The 14,260-nt window shown below is 33.6% G+C and overlaps 1 protein-coding gene across 1 annotated transcript in view; it reads left to right on the top strand.

Moving 5' to 3' along the window:
- The window catches only part of LRP1B (LDL receptor related protein 1B), a gene marked incomplete at its 5' end in the record, with an annotated part of 1,526,008 nt that overhangs the window by 1,191,217 nt on the left and 320,531 nt on the right, over window positions 1-14,260 (top strand). Inside the window, 1 exon segment of the mRNA XM_057550915.1 lies at window positions 1,183-1,387. Coding sequence (XP_057406898.1) covers window positions 1,183-1,387 — 205 coding nt within the window.

Genomic DNA, 14,260 nt, shown 5'->3' with positions numbered 1-14,260 from the left:
AGTATTGTCTAGTAATAAGTTTTTGCATAATACTCAAAAACCATATATTGAATAATTATGTTGGCTGTAATCCTACATTGTCTTTACATGTCTTTACATAGGAATGATATATGCAATCTTGCTGTAAATATGAAATATTATTCCAATTAGTTTTTCTTTGTATTTATTAAACATATTTTTTCAAAATGTAAAGCAGCCTGCCTGTCAGCCTCCCTCCTTCCCTTCTTCCTTTCTTTCTTCCCTTTCTCCCTTCCTCCCTTTTTCCTTCCTTCTTCCTTGCTTCTCCCCTTCCTTCCTCCCTCCCTCCATTCTTTTCTTCTTTCCTTCAGTTCAAAAACTGATCTTCAAGTAAACTCTTAGGGATACTCCTAAATATAAAGGGGGAGAAAGAAGAACTGTTTCAGTAAAAGTGGGCCTTGGAGACTGGAACCCTACAGCCTCTCCACTCTTCCAGTGACCTCTAAGGGCTTCCATAGACTCCGAGGCCTTCTTCAAAGAATAGTTTGACAAACACTGATTTAAAATATTCTAGAAAATCTGTGAGTAACAGATACTATGTTTAAGGATTTGAGAGTAACCCCTGGAATTCTGGAAACAGCATTGTAATTTATAGAAAAATCACACTGATAAACAGAGGAGGGAAAAAAGACATTAAAGAAATATAGGAGTTTAGTAGTTTCTCTAAAACATATACAGAGAAGAATGCAGAATTTAAAAAGCAAACTAGAAGGAGAGAGAGATTTTGATTTTCACCAACTGAAGGAGAGAAATAGTGTTAGGTTAAGAACGATGTCCAAAATGATAACACAGGATCTGCTGAAACATTATAATAATAAGTTAGAGTATATTTGCAGTTCATAGAAATTTTAAAATAACTATTTTTGTCCCTGATTAAAATAAATCTTTACTATGCATCAAACTGATTCAATTTAATTAAATTACTATTTGAGAGATAATTGTTTTTCAGAAATATTTTCCAGGTCATTTAAGCAACTGAGAAAAATATATATGCAACTATAATATACATATTTCCCCTTATTACTAAAACTTCCTCAAGGGTCAGAGAATATGAGATAAATAATTTTGCTTCTTTTTAAATAATTTGACATTGCCATGTTTCTACTAACGTTGTTACTGTTAATGAAAATTTTAAGCTATTATCACAATTTTCATTTTAATTAGTTTAATGTTTTGGACCAACTGGAATGAGCAGCATCCAAGTATCATGAGATCTACTCTGATTGGGAAAAATGCTCAAGTGGTGGTCAGTACAGACATACTCACTCCAAATGGACTCACCATTGACCACCGTGCAGAGAAGCTGTATTTCTCAGATGGCAGCCTAGGAAAAATTGAAAGGTGTGAATATGATGGATCCCAGAGACATGTAAGTTAACTGAGAATTTCTTGATAATAGATTTGAAAAATGATACATTTGAAAAATACATGCTTTATATGTGCCTAAAATATGCATATCAAGGGATTTCAAAGTAGCTAATTGTTTGAACCAATACAACTGAATAATCTGTTCAGTGAAAAACAAAACTGCAGATAATATTTTGAAAACTTTCTTTAAGTGCATTTGCTACCATGGAAACAGTCCAACTCTTATGGAGAAACAATAACTGATTTTCTCCTAGTTATGAACTGAATTGGTATTGTTAGAGTGATTTGCGTAAATTTCATTGTTATTTATAATTTTTTAAAATGTGAAATGAAATTGGTTAGTTGCCCTAGGATAAAAGAACATTAGAAAGTAATGAAATGATCCTCTGTCTGTGTTTGGGTCCTCAAAGCAACCTCAGAAGCTTTGAAGAGAGAAGAGTGGAATTCCTTTCACAGTCAGGCTCATTCTCTGTCTCTTTTCTCTGAATTCCAAATAAAATGTTAATGGGAGTGTCTTTATGCTGCCTCTGGAGAACATTTACAGGATATATTTAGGGCCTGTAGAATGGTGAACGTCCAGTGCCTCACCTTATCTTATGAGGATGGTAGCCCTTGGCAACTGGGAAAACTCAGGGTTCAGAAGGGTAAGATCTGGGTTGTTACACCACTGGAGGAATCTACCCCAGCCCCTCTTCACCAGTGCATGCTTGAATGACAAAATGATCCTGAGGCTCTTAGCTCTTCCACTGAGTTTCTGGAAGGACCATCTTCATGGGCCATATTTTCTCTATCACAACTACAGTGCCTTATGGTATTAAAGCAACATAGAGAATACATATGAATAGCTGTGGCAGTATTTCAATAAAACTTTATTTACAGAAACAGGCAACCAAACAGCAGACCATATTTGCTAACACCTGATTTATACCATTAAGAACACTGTTTAATTCAATTGAGTATATACCTGTACATATATATCTACATATTATATCTAATATAGATATATATATATCTATACCTACATACATATATAATATTAAATATGTATATATACACACATTATATTATATAGAGAAACATAGATATTTATCTTAGGGCAACTAACTAAATGTATATATACATATATGTGCATATTACATATACATATATTGCCTATATGTATATATGTGTGTATATATAGATGTGTGTGTGTGTGTGTGTGCATGTATGTGTGTGTGAGTTTCTTGAGGAAGGAACAAGTGCGTTGATTTACATTCTAGGACAGGCACCTCATCTAATTGTGGAGTGGATACTTCAAGTAGCAGTGATATAGTACAGTTGAGTGCTTAAGGAAAATTGAAATAATCAGCTAAGATCTGATGAGTTCAGTTTGTGCTAAAGGCAATAACTCTGATCAAAGAATTCTATGCCTAAATTCTTGGTCTATCTTTTCAATTAAAGGCCATGTGACCTAAGGCAAATTACTTAGTCTTTATGAATTTTAGTTTTCCGACATGCAAATTTTCTACCTAAATTTCAGGGTCATTATGAGGATATAGTGTGAAAATATATGCCTCAGAATACAGTAAAGAAAGCCTAAATGAACTTAATGGGTAATGCTTTTGAAAAATAGGTAAATCATTGTCCTGGATATGGTATTATTTTGTATTATGGACTAATACAGAAAATGCTTCTGTAACTCCTCCTAACAACATTTTGTTCACTTTAACTTATTTTTTATATGCATGATTTTCTTTTCCCTCCTCAGTCTACTGTTATGTATGACACTTATAGCTACTCAAGGTGATCCAGTAATCAGATAGCTCTAATCTAAATAATTCAAAGGCTTTCTTTTGACATTAAAAAAATATGCACAGTTATGATTCCAACTCTCCATTTCCCATCCTTGTCTAAACCAGGATAATTTCTGGCTGGTTGTAGTTAACAATACTATATTGTACATTTGAAGTTGCTAAGAGAGTATATTTTAAAAGTTTTTACCACCAAAAAAAAATTGTAACTATGTGAAGTGATGGATATATTAACTAAACTTATTGTGGTAATCATTTTGTAGTATATACATATATCAAATCATTATGTTCTATACTTTAAACTTACATAATGTTATATGTAAATTATATGTCAGTAAAGCTGGACAGAAAGATTTCTGTCCTGTAGAGATGAAAATGTTGAGTAGAGAACATTACTTTAAAGGATACGGGTGTATTCCCCCATACGACATTGATCCATTTTGTCTCAAAGTTAGAACTACATAATCCTTTTCCTCTTCTCCAGTAAATCAGCTTTACCATCAAAGTTTCTGGTTGGGCCTATAAATTGGGAAAATATTTCAACGTTTATTGCGTTCTTACATGCATCTCACTATTTTGCTAGTTTTCCAGATTCTATTGCCAGTGTTGATCATGGGTACTTTGAATTTACCATTAACTTATATACTCTTTGTGATATCCACTGTTTCCTATATTTTAGTCATGATTTTACAACTAGAACTTGTTATCTGTTCCTGACTTCCATTTTTTAATTGACGTGAATTTCTGAACACTTATTACACTTTAAATTGCCTGTTTTCGTGAACAATCAGCTGTTTATATAATCTATTACTAATGTAAGTGTAGAATTTTGAGGCTGAGGGTATAACTGAGGAGCTAGGTCATCTCCTATTATCTTTAGAAAAGGTTAAATATGCAATCTGGCTTATGTTTCAAGATTTTAAAAAAGGATATTTCCTGAGGAAGAAAGAAATACTACTTATTCTGAAAAAAATATTCTGGGGATATGGCATAATATTATAAAAGTCTCAGAAACTCTAAAAACTCTTCTATTATCTGATAACTGTTGAAAAAGTGGACCAATTTGTCTAATACCCTATCCATTCACTCCCCAGTTTTATAGTTTTAATTACATGTACAAACGTGTGAACAATATCAATTATTAATTTGATTTGTGCCTATCCACTTGAGTTGAAGTATTGAAAATCAAAGGATACCTTTTGGAGCAGATTTCTTTTTAAATCCTCACAGAACCTAAGAGCTCCTTATCTGAAAAACTTGCATGTAACCAGTTCATTCATTCTAATCTTCATTCGATATCTCTGTACCAGGCCCTTTTGTGTATGTGTGTGTGTGTTTCCTACTATGTCTGTTCCTCACTCCTATATGGTTCCCCTTGGGCAGAAATACTAATGTAATTGATATATATCCATCCAATTACATATATATATACACACACACATATATACATATAATACACATGCATGTATACATATATATTTAAGATAGATCAAGTAACCAACATAATGAATTTCATTTTTACATTTTTGGAATGCACTGTACAAGGCACTGCAGAAATGTGTGATGGGGTATAATCATGGAGTTAAAAAGAATGATATTTAGGAAGTAAAAATATAGAAGGTTAAAATAGTCTATGAAAGACTTAAAATGCCAAGAAATATAAGAAGAGATGTAAAACATTGTTTAATTTATAAAGTCAAAAAGAACTGAGACAATGCAATATAAATGAGTGGCCAGAGAAATAATAATTTCAGAAAGAAACATTTCCTTTGCATAGATGTATATTTTCTAGCTTTGGATAACACAGATGACCATAGAGCAGTTGCAGAAACAGAGAGATCAGATATCCCCAGGGGAGGTGACAGATTGGAAAGAAGCTAGACATTAAAATCTGAAATATTTGAGAGAGCATCTTCTTTAATGAAAAGAAAGCAAGCTATTTATTAAGTTAATTGATAAAGTTTGGAGAGATTCTTGTAAATCTAGGCATTTGAGCCTACAAAGTCAATACAGTGCCATTCCTCTCCCAAAGTGTGTTTGAAGAGCCCGTCTTCTCTTGAATACCCATAGGAATTAAACTGTGGTCAAGCACTGTTTTTAAACTCTGGTTTAAACAAAGTCTGATAGGCTTAATTCCTGCATTATACCTTAAAGCCTTTAAATGCTCATGTACATTATAAATCTTTAGAATGGAACACAGTTATGTAGCTTTGTTCTTATCAGGAAATCATTTTTTTTTAACATGGTATGCCATGGGCTTAAGTGTTTGTAGGGATTTGAAAAATACTGATATACTATTTACAAGTCACTTAGTTTATTATAGGAATATTATAAAACCCATTACTAATCAGTAGATTAGGGAAAGAGATCCTTTCAAACATCAAAAGAGAAATCAGAAAAAAAAATGTGTTTTTTAAAATACATTTTACCTTTTCTATTATAGTTATGCGATAATATTTAGCTAAACAAATTCATTCATAGGTTTGATTTCTTTTGTCAAACTCAGAGTTAGATTTTATTTTTCTGTTTCATCTTATAGTGAGGTCATAATAAAATACAAGTACACACAGTTTAAATCTGACCTGTATTGATAAAAATATACAATAATTGGCTGTTTTTTTTTTTTAATTTTAAATACACATTAACTTGTATGGTGGTCCTACCTATAAATTTTATTGAGGAAAGCATTCTGTTTAACAATATACAATTGAATGCTTTTGTGTGATCTAGTTATTAGGGAAAAAAACAGATAATAATTTCATTCTGTTTTATTTTTATTTCTGTTCTATAGCTGTTGTTCCAGTAGATGAGACAATAACTAATGTTGACAGGGGCTAAGACAGCATGATTATAGCCTTTCTCCCTGGTGTTACCCTGTAAGTGTTAATCATTTCTTGGAAGGCATCTGCTACCTGAGTGACACAAACCCTTCCAGAAGAGATGTTGTTAATATTCCCAGAAATTGCAAGTGCTGATGTTTCTTACTTTTGAAATTCTTTTAGAAACTTTGTCCAGATTTTTTTTTTTTTTTTTTGGTTTGGTTTGGTTTTTTTTCAGAGTATATTCCCAGGCAGAAAAAATAAGTCCTAAGACCTATCTTTAGAATGAGAAGGATACAGGATAATCTGTCTTCTAGATAAACACATTCTGATAACATGAACTCTTTTGACTGACAATAGGAAAAATAGTTTTTTTTTAATTAGTCAATTAAAAGTAAGATCAAACACAAGAATATTTGATGTCCTATTTTTTATGGCACCAAATATTTTATTTCTCCTTATAGAATCAGTTATTTCATTCCATAAATGAATCAAGAAATAGATCTATCTATCATCTGTCTATCTCTCTATCTCTCTATCTATTATATATCTATCTATCCATCTATCTATATCTTCTACCTAATCTGTAAATGTCTATGCTATCTACTCTTTTTGATAATATAGTTTTAGTTATGGTATGAAACCTAGACGGCCTGAACTCTGAAACTTATAGAATAAGTTTTGATGCCCAGGAAAGTGAATTTTCTGATGACATGTTAAGTTTGAATTAGTCCATTCAAAACCATATCCTGTCACCAAAGAAAAGGTTTCAATTTTTTTAAAAATGTAAAACATTTTAATTTAACAATTTAAATGTTTGATTTAAAAATCCATGTCAGCATAAGCAGTCACTAAAAAGTTAAGTGGGGGCTTCCCTGGTGGCTCAGTGGCTGAGAGTCTGCCTGCCAATGCAGGGGACACGGGTTCGAGCCCTGGTCTGGGAAGATCCCACATGCCACGGAGCAACTGGGCCCGTGAGCCACAACTACTGAGCCTGCGCGTCTGGAGCCTGTGCCCCGCAACGGGAGGGGCCGCGATAGTGAAAGGCCCGCGCACCGCGATGAAGAGCGGCCCCCGCACCGCGATGAAGAGTGGCCCCCACTTGCCGCAACTAGAGAAAGCCCTCACACGAAAACTAAGAGACCCAACACAGTCATAAATAAATAAATAAATTAAAAAAAAAAAAAAAAAAAAGTTAAGTGAACTGGAAATTTTTCCACCATTAACTGGAATAATCCAGTATTATTTCACAAATTAGGAAACTCAGGCCCCAAAAGGCTACATTAATTTCTAATGTTCCTGGGTCCAATATCTAATGCCAGTTATAATTCCCAACTCTCTATTAGAGCCAATATTATTATTATTTATTTTGTTTATTATTATTTTATTATTATTATTTATTTTTTAATTTTAATTTTTTGGCCGAGCTGTGCAGCAGGTGGGGATCTTAGTTCCCCAACCAGGGATCAAACCTGCACCCCCTGCAGTAGAAGTGTGGAGTATTAAACACTCGACCACCAGGGAAGTCCCCCAATGTCCCTTTTTTTAATTAAAAAAATGTTCTATAACATTCCCATTCCTATCAAAAATGAAATTTTGTATTATATCTATATATAGGGTGATAACTTTTCAAAACTCAAATTAATATCTAAGTATAAGTAAACATAAATAAATATAAAGTAATTTATAATAAAATAGGACATATTCCAATCTGTAAATGTGCAAAAATAAGAGAGAAAACATGAGGAAGTGATCAAGATCTTTTCACTTATGCGTAGAATCATCATGAATGTGACAGCTCTGAAGGCAGACTCCTATCAGGTGTGTTGTACTGGATACTCAGGTGATGTATTTTCAAAATTGGTAATGAGTTCTTGATAAAATTCTAAACAAAATGAAGTGAAGCCATCCCTCAATTTACATGCAATGTGACTGCCTCCATTGTACATCACTAAGATGGAAAATTGTTTTAAATGAAACATGAAGAAAAGTCTCCTGACAGCAAGTGATCTTTCTACTCTGTCTCTAATGCCTCAAACACATGGGATGCTGGGCCTATCAACAGCTAGATGGACCATAGCCAAGAAGAAAGAGTGTCTCTTTGTTAGTGGACGCATTCTGTGAACTTGAATTCTAACAGATGAGCCAGTGGAATATAAGGAACTGACTGTATCCATTGTCTGCTATATAACAGGCGTGCAGTCAGGTATATTACAAATGAGTCCATTGACTACCAAATCCTGTAGGGCTGCTGAAAACTCAGGTGTTTTATTGCCTGTGATGTATCTTTGAATTCAAGAGGCACCATTCAATATTCAGATTATTATATCCAGTATTATCTTTGATATATTTCAAGTGTTCTTGGATATTAATAGTTATTCAAATTACAATCTGAACTTAACAACTTTCTAATATTTAAGTAATCTTAATAACTTTCTAATGTTTAAGAATAATAAATGACTAAATAGAAATGTGATAAAAAAGGAAAGAATAAGACAATATAATTCTATGAATCCATTAAAAATGATGACATGAAATATACCTATTTCATGGGAGATTCAGTATCTATGAAGTGAAAAACATAGACTGAACAAATTAACACACTGTCACCCAGACTAGATGTTTTAAGATTTCCTGCTTTGTGAGTGATTTTCAGTTGAACCTGGACATTGTTGTTTTACTGTATGAAGTTCTGAATCTTACTGAAGCCTTTTGTCTTAACTGGCTTTCTCTGACACCACTCTGGCAGAGGAAAGTAAGAGCTCTTGCCTTGTTACTGTCAGGTGGAGGAGGAAGCCTAGGTCCCTCACCTAGCCTCTGTTGACACCTGAGGCAGAATTGGGACTTCTCTACTTCTGGATGGGGATGTGAGTTCCAGCTCCCCACTGGGTCTCTACTGTCACCACTGTGGAGGTGACCTCATTACCACCAGATGACATGGAAATCCAGATTCTCCTCTGTGCTTTTCTGACACCACTCCAGTGAGGAGGGGGTAGGTACGGCATTACTGCCAGGTGTGGGTGGAAGTCCAGTCTCCCCACTTGGCCTTTGCTGGTGTGGGTGTGGATGGGTCACAGTTTTGTTGTTGTTGTTTTTTTTAATGCGGTATTTGCCTAGAGTAGAGCAGTTACCATCTAAAATTTTCTGCCTTACTAGTTTTCTACCTTACTAGACTGCCTCGTCTTTTGGCTTCAGAGAGCAGGCTTCTGTTCTTTTCTGTGCATTTAGCATTTTGGCATTTCTGGGTTGCCAGCTTATTCAGTTCCAAGTCTGGGATATATGAGGCAAAAATAAAACCCATGGAACTCACCACCATGTTGTTCCTTAGTCCCAAGGTCCATAGCTGGGCTGCTTTCTCCTCTCTACCTTTCAGTCTTCTTATATTTGTTTTATATATAATTTCCAGGTTTTTAGCTGTACTTAGTGAGAGGAATCCAGAAAATATATCTACTCCATCTTCCCAGAAGCAGAAGTCATTGTGCTTATAGATTTTTAGAAATTCAGAATAGAAAAAGGATATGCCTCATACTTATTGTTTATATTGTTTATATTGTTAATATTTTTAAAGATATAAACTATGTTCTACAAGTCTCTAAAACAGCAAAATGTTTGTCTGTGTATTGACAGTAGATTTAATTGAGGTAAGATTTATTAAATCACACATGATGTGACATGACTTACTAGAATCCAAAGACATTGAAACACTGGTCCTCCATGTGAGAGAAACAAAGATTGTGGAAATAAAGATGATGAATTGTGTTGTCTAAATTTTATCATCTCTAACTCTATGATGTGTACACATTATCACTGAGTGAATACAATAAAGTACATATGGTGATTATGACATTGCCAAATACAGGTGCCTGAGTGAGAATAAGAAGGGAGGGGGAAAAATGTGAAATTGGTATTAGATTAAATTATTTTAATTCCTGGCTATGGTTATAAAGAGATGTGTGATCTTCAGCAATTAAGTGTATCTTTTTGAATCTCAGGCTCTATATATTGAGCTAGGTTCAAAATTTTCTTCCAAATTTAACCTTTTATGACTCTACCATTGGTTATGTGGAACTCAACTAGATCAGTCTTTGGATATATCTTTTCACACATTAATATGCATAATAAATGATGCCACATATTGTTTATTTTAACAAACAGTTAAATTTTAACAGTTTTAATAACAAAAGAGAACATACTCCCTTTCAAGAAGCAGTATGATGTGGCAGAAATTAACAAGGTTAGATTGTGGAAATAGACATGTATTTGAAACTTGCATCCTTGACATATTGTTTAATAAACTTGGGACATTTTCTTAACCTTTTTGTGCCTTAGTTTCTTCTGTAAAATAGGACTCGTAGTTTTTGCCTCACAGAGGATATTTTGAAGAGTTAGCTTTTATTATATGCAACCTGTTACCTGACAATAGTCAACAAATATTAAATCTTATAAAAGTCCCCTTGAATAATGAAAATTAAAAATTGTATAATGATATTCACTACACACATATAAATTTATATGAGCATGAATTATATCAATTAGACTAAATCATAAATTACCTCATTGCCTCGTCTATAGGATTACTATCATCTGAAGAGTAGAATTTGTTTCTCATCTTTGTCTCTCCAAAAGCAAGTAGCCCAAAGTCTGGTACATTGCTGTATTCAGCAAATATTTGCTGAAGCAATGAGTAAGTGGATGAATAAACTGAAAGAAAAATTATAAAAATGTTTCCCTGAATAAAATGAAAAAGTAAACTACTTAAAAAAATAGACCAAAATCAAAACTTATCTATTTCAAAGGCCTCAGCCATCCAGAGTTATTTTCTGAAAGCTGTACAACTGATATTCCTATTTTGTAAGGTAAGAATGTTATTGCAGTAGGGTTAATGGTGTTTATTTTTAACACAATCCCTTTGATTTAAATCCACATACATTTCAGTGATGGTTCAGCTTGGTTAGTCGTGCAAATTAAAGTGTTACTGAAGCTGGACTCTCTCTGTAGAGATGTGTTCCTGGAGGAAAATAATGGTCAGTATCTAGGGCAACTAGTGTATTCACCCAGAAAATAACAGATGTCCCTTCAGCATGTGATGCTGATACTGATGGATTGATTTAATATTTCTTGGAAGATTTCAATTTGTTAGGCATTAGACAGAATTTTCAAAAGTAGCCACCTGTCCCACCTGCCTCATTGTAGAAATTTAAATACAAAGATGAAAAGAACAGATAGCTAAGAAAGCCATCCTGCACACACACACGTGTGTGTGTATCTATCCATATCTATATATATCTATTCTATATCTATATGTATAAATGAGCATAATGCTTTCAGATTATTTTTCTTTGCAAACTGAACAGAAGGATAAGCAAATAAAAAGTTTAAAACATATTTTCTTTGGTGAAATAAATTAGTAGATATGGGAAGAGTAAGAGATTAAAAATTTTTATATTTAAATTCAGGAAATTCTGAATTAACTTACATGAATTTTTCTCTTCTCTGAATTCCTGATTAAACTTTTGAATTGTTCTTTAGCTGATTTTAATGTGTTTCTTATTAGTTTTACATGCATGTAAATCAACATGAATTTATTTAAGCTTGAGACAATATCTTGAATTTTCTTTCTGTGTTTGGCTCTTGAAAACATTTAGAATGCCAGCAAACTGATTAAAACCAATTAACTATTATTTCAGCTATTTAAAAAATGATTTAAAGTAGTTTACAATAAAAGCTCAGGTATAGTATGACTGTAAATAAATAACAAAAGAGTAAATTTATTCCTGAGCTTCCCAGCAGCCAAGACATTAGGGCAACCTATTAAGTTATACAGTACCTTGATTTAGTATAAGGGGACAAAATTGTTTAGCCGGAAAAATAGATGTTTTCTGTGGGCCTAAGATTTAAAAATTATTGTAATGAGATCTTTTATTTACATGAGAGCCTTTGAGAATATATAAAAGCTAATGAAAATTAAAATGCTAAATAATTTCTACTGGCACATATGAACAAATCATCAAAAGAAATATGGCTGGCCATCAACATGTAAAATACATTTAATAATTTTCAATTAAGTTGTTCAATTACTAAAAAGACAAGCTAATATTTAAAACTAAATGAAGTTAGTAAGATACAGGAGCTGAGTTATTGTGTAATTATTAAACATCAAGAAATAATAAAGACAAATGGAGGGGAAATGTAAATAATGTTAACTAAAGGTATATCTTGGAAGTAAGACTAAATAATTATTCATACGAAAGGGGGAACTGTTAAAAACAAGCAATACTGCAGATTCTTAGGCTAGTATTTCCACCAAGATTCAAACAGAATCCTATGACCACTAATGTAGCAGCTGCAAATTTGTATAGTCAATAGTTTATCCTGCTAAGATGGTAATTCCAGATATTGAGGGCCAAAGTATCCAGGTGTTTTTCTCCAGAATTAGGCGCTGGAGCTGAGCACAAGTGAGGAAAGAAGGACACATCACTTCATGTGGTTCTACTGGCCATTTTGAAAAACTGAGACTATTCAGCTGACCAGACCTTCTACCTCTGGGACTGCTGAATGGAAGGAACATTACAGGGCTTGTTAGTTGAATAAAAAATAAACACCCCAGAATAACACTGCCTTGGGCAAGAGAAAAGAGCATACATTTCTTAATTTGTCAATGATATGCTAGAAAAAGTAGAACAATTTCTTAATACCAAATGTACAATAGACTCTCCTGGGAAGTTTTTGTGTAATACAACACCTGAGCCCTCCCCCACGCTCGCCCCAGGACAATTAAATCAGAATTCCTGGAAGAGGCATGGGTTTTAATTTTAATTTCCAGTTGATTTTCATGTATAGTCAAAATTGGGATTTACCGTAATAAGCTATTAGAAACATAAAGGAGAGTTTACTCAATGTGTAATTGAATATATGCTAAATGAGAATATCTATCTCTGTATGTCTATATCTATATCTATATATTTTAAATCCTAGTTTGGATCTCGCTCTCCTGATTCTGAATTTCTAGGAGAGTTGGCATAGGAATTATCCCAATTTTGGTCTTCACAGCGCCTAGCACGTTTTCCCCCAAATATGGAACTCTTATCATTGTTATTGGGTGATACAGAGAAACAGCATCAATTTAAAGTTAATGACATAGTGTGAAAAACCATTCTATTCTTAGTGTTTTTTCAATCCTCTGACTTTGGAAGAAAAATTGAGTGTATCGCTATATATATTTAACACCCCTGTGATGCTGTTACTGAGAGAGAGAGGGAGAGAGAGACAGAGACAGAGAAAGGGCAGGGGAGAGAACTCAGACTAAAATTTGGTGGGTAATGGTATTTAATTGTAATTTGATAGCGTTGTTTCCATTTCTTTGTAGATATTTTGAGATTTGCATTCTATTTCTTTTAACCGATACTGAATTTCCCTTTATATAATGAGTCAATTTAATGAACAATTCAAGATAAATGATAGTAGAAGTTGTATTCAGATATGGGAAAAAAAGAATGTGAAAACATTTTTCTCAGTTCAGATCTGTAAAAAAAAACAGAGCCTGAGGCAAGAGTTTATATTTTGATTCCTTATTAGACATGCAATCCCAGGAAGTAGTAGTGAGGGAAGAGAAGAATGAGCTGAGAAGGAGGAAGAACATTTATGAAGAGGTGTGCTACAGAGCTGGCTACTTCTTAGTATCAAGTGCAATGGATTTCTTCATCTCCTGAGACCATCTTCAAAGAGACCATATAATTTATTGCACTTTAGTATAGTCCATCAGCAAGTAGTGTCAAGGAAAGGAGATAAATATACCTGCTGGCCCTTTTCTCTTGGTCAGAGATTTGACCCATGGGTTATTAATTTCCCACCATCCTGGGGAGTGGTCAGAGGCTCTAGGCACAGGCATGAAGTGAGAGCACTGTGCCCATATGAAGTTGTTTATCACATTAACTATAACCAAAGAAAGAAACAAACAAACAAACAAAAAGTGGTCATGAATTCTAGAGCCAGCTGTGGCTGAGAGTATCCGGATGTGTTAAGTAAGGCATGTTTAATACAACAGCATTCAAGTGACTAAAGACTGGGAAACATTGTCCTAACAAGGAGTGCTCATTCAGGACAAGGGACAGTGTCACACAAGCTTTATTCTGACCCTTGAAAATTTTAAATTTGTATAAACAGTACTCTTGTGTGTTTCAGTTGTTTCATAAAGGGTTTTTAATAATAGCTGCCATTTAGTGGATGCCTAATTGTTTTAGTCTTCATTTGACATAATTATCACCA

Source organism: Balaenoptera acutorostrata, chromosome 8 (assembly GCF_949987535.1).
Source record: "Balaenoptera acutorostrata chromosome 8, mBalAcu1.1, whole genome shotgun sequence".
NCBI lineage: Eukaryota > Metazoa > Chordata > Mammalia > Artiodactyla > Balaenopteridae > Balaenoptera > Balaenoptera acutorostrata.
This window is presented reverse-complemented; position numbering and strand designations above follow the sequence as displayed.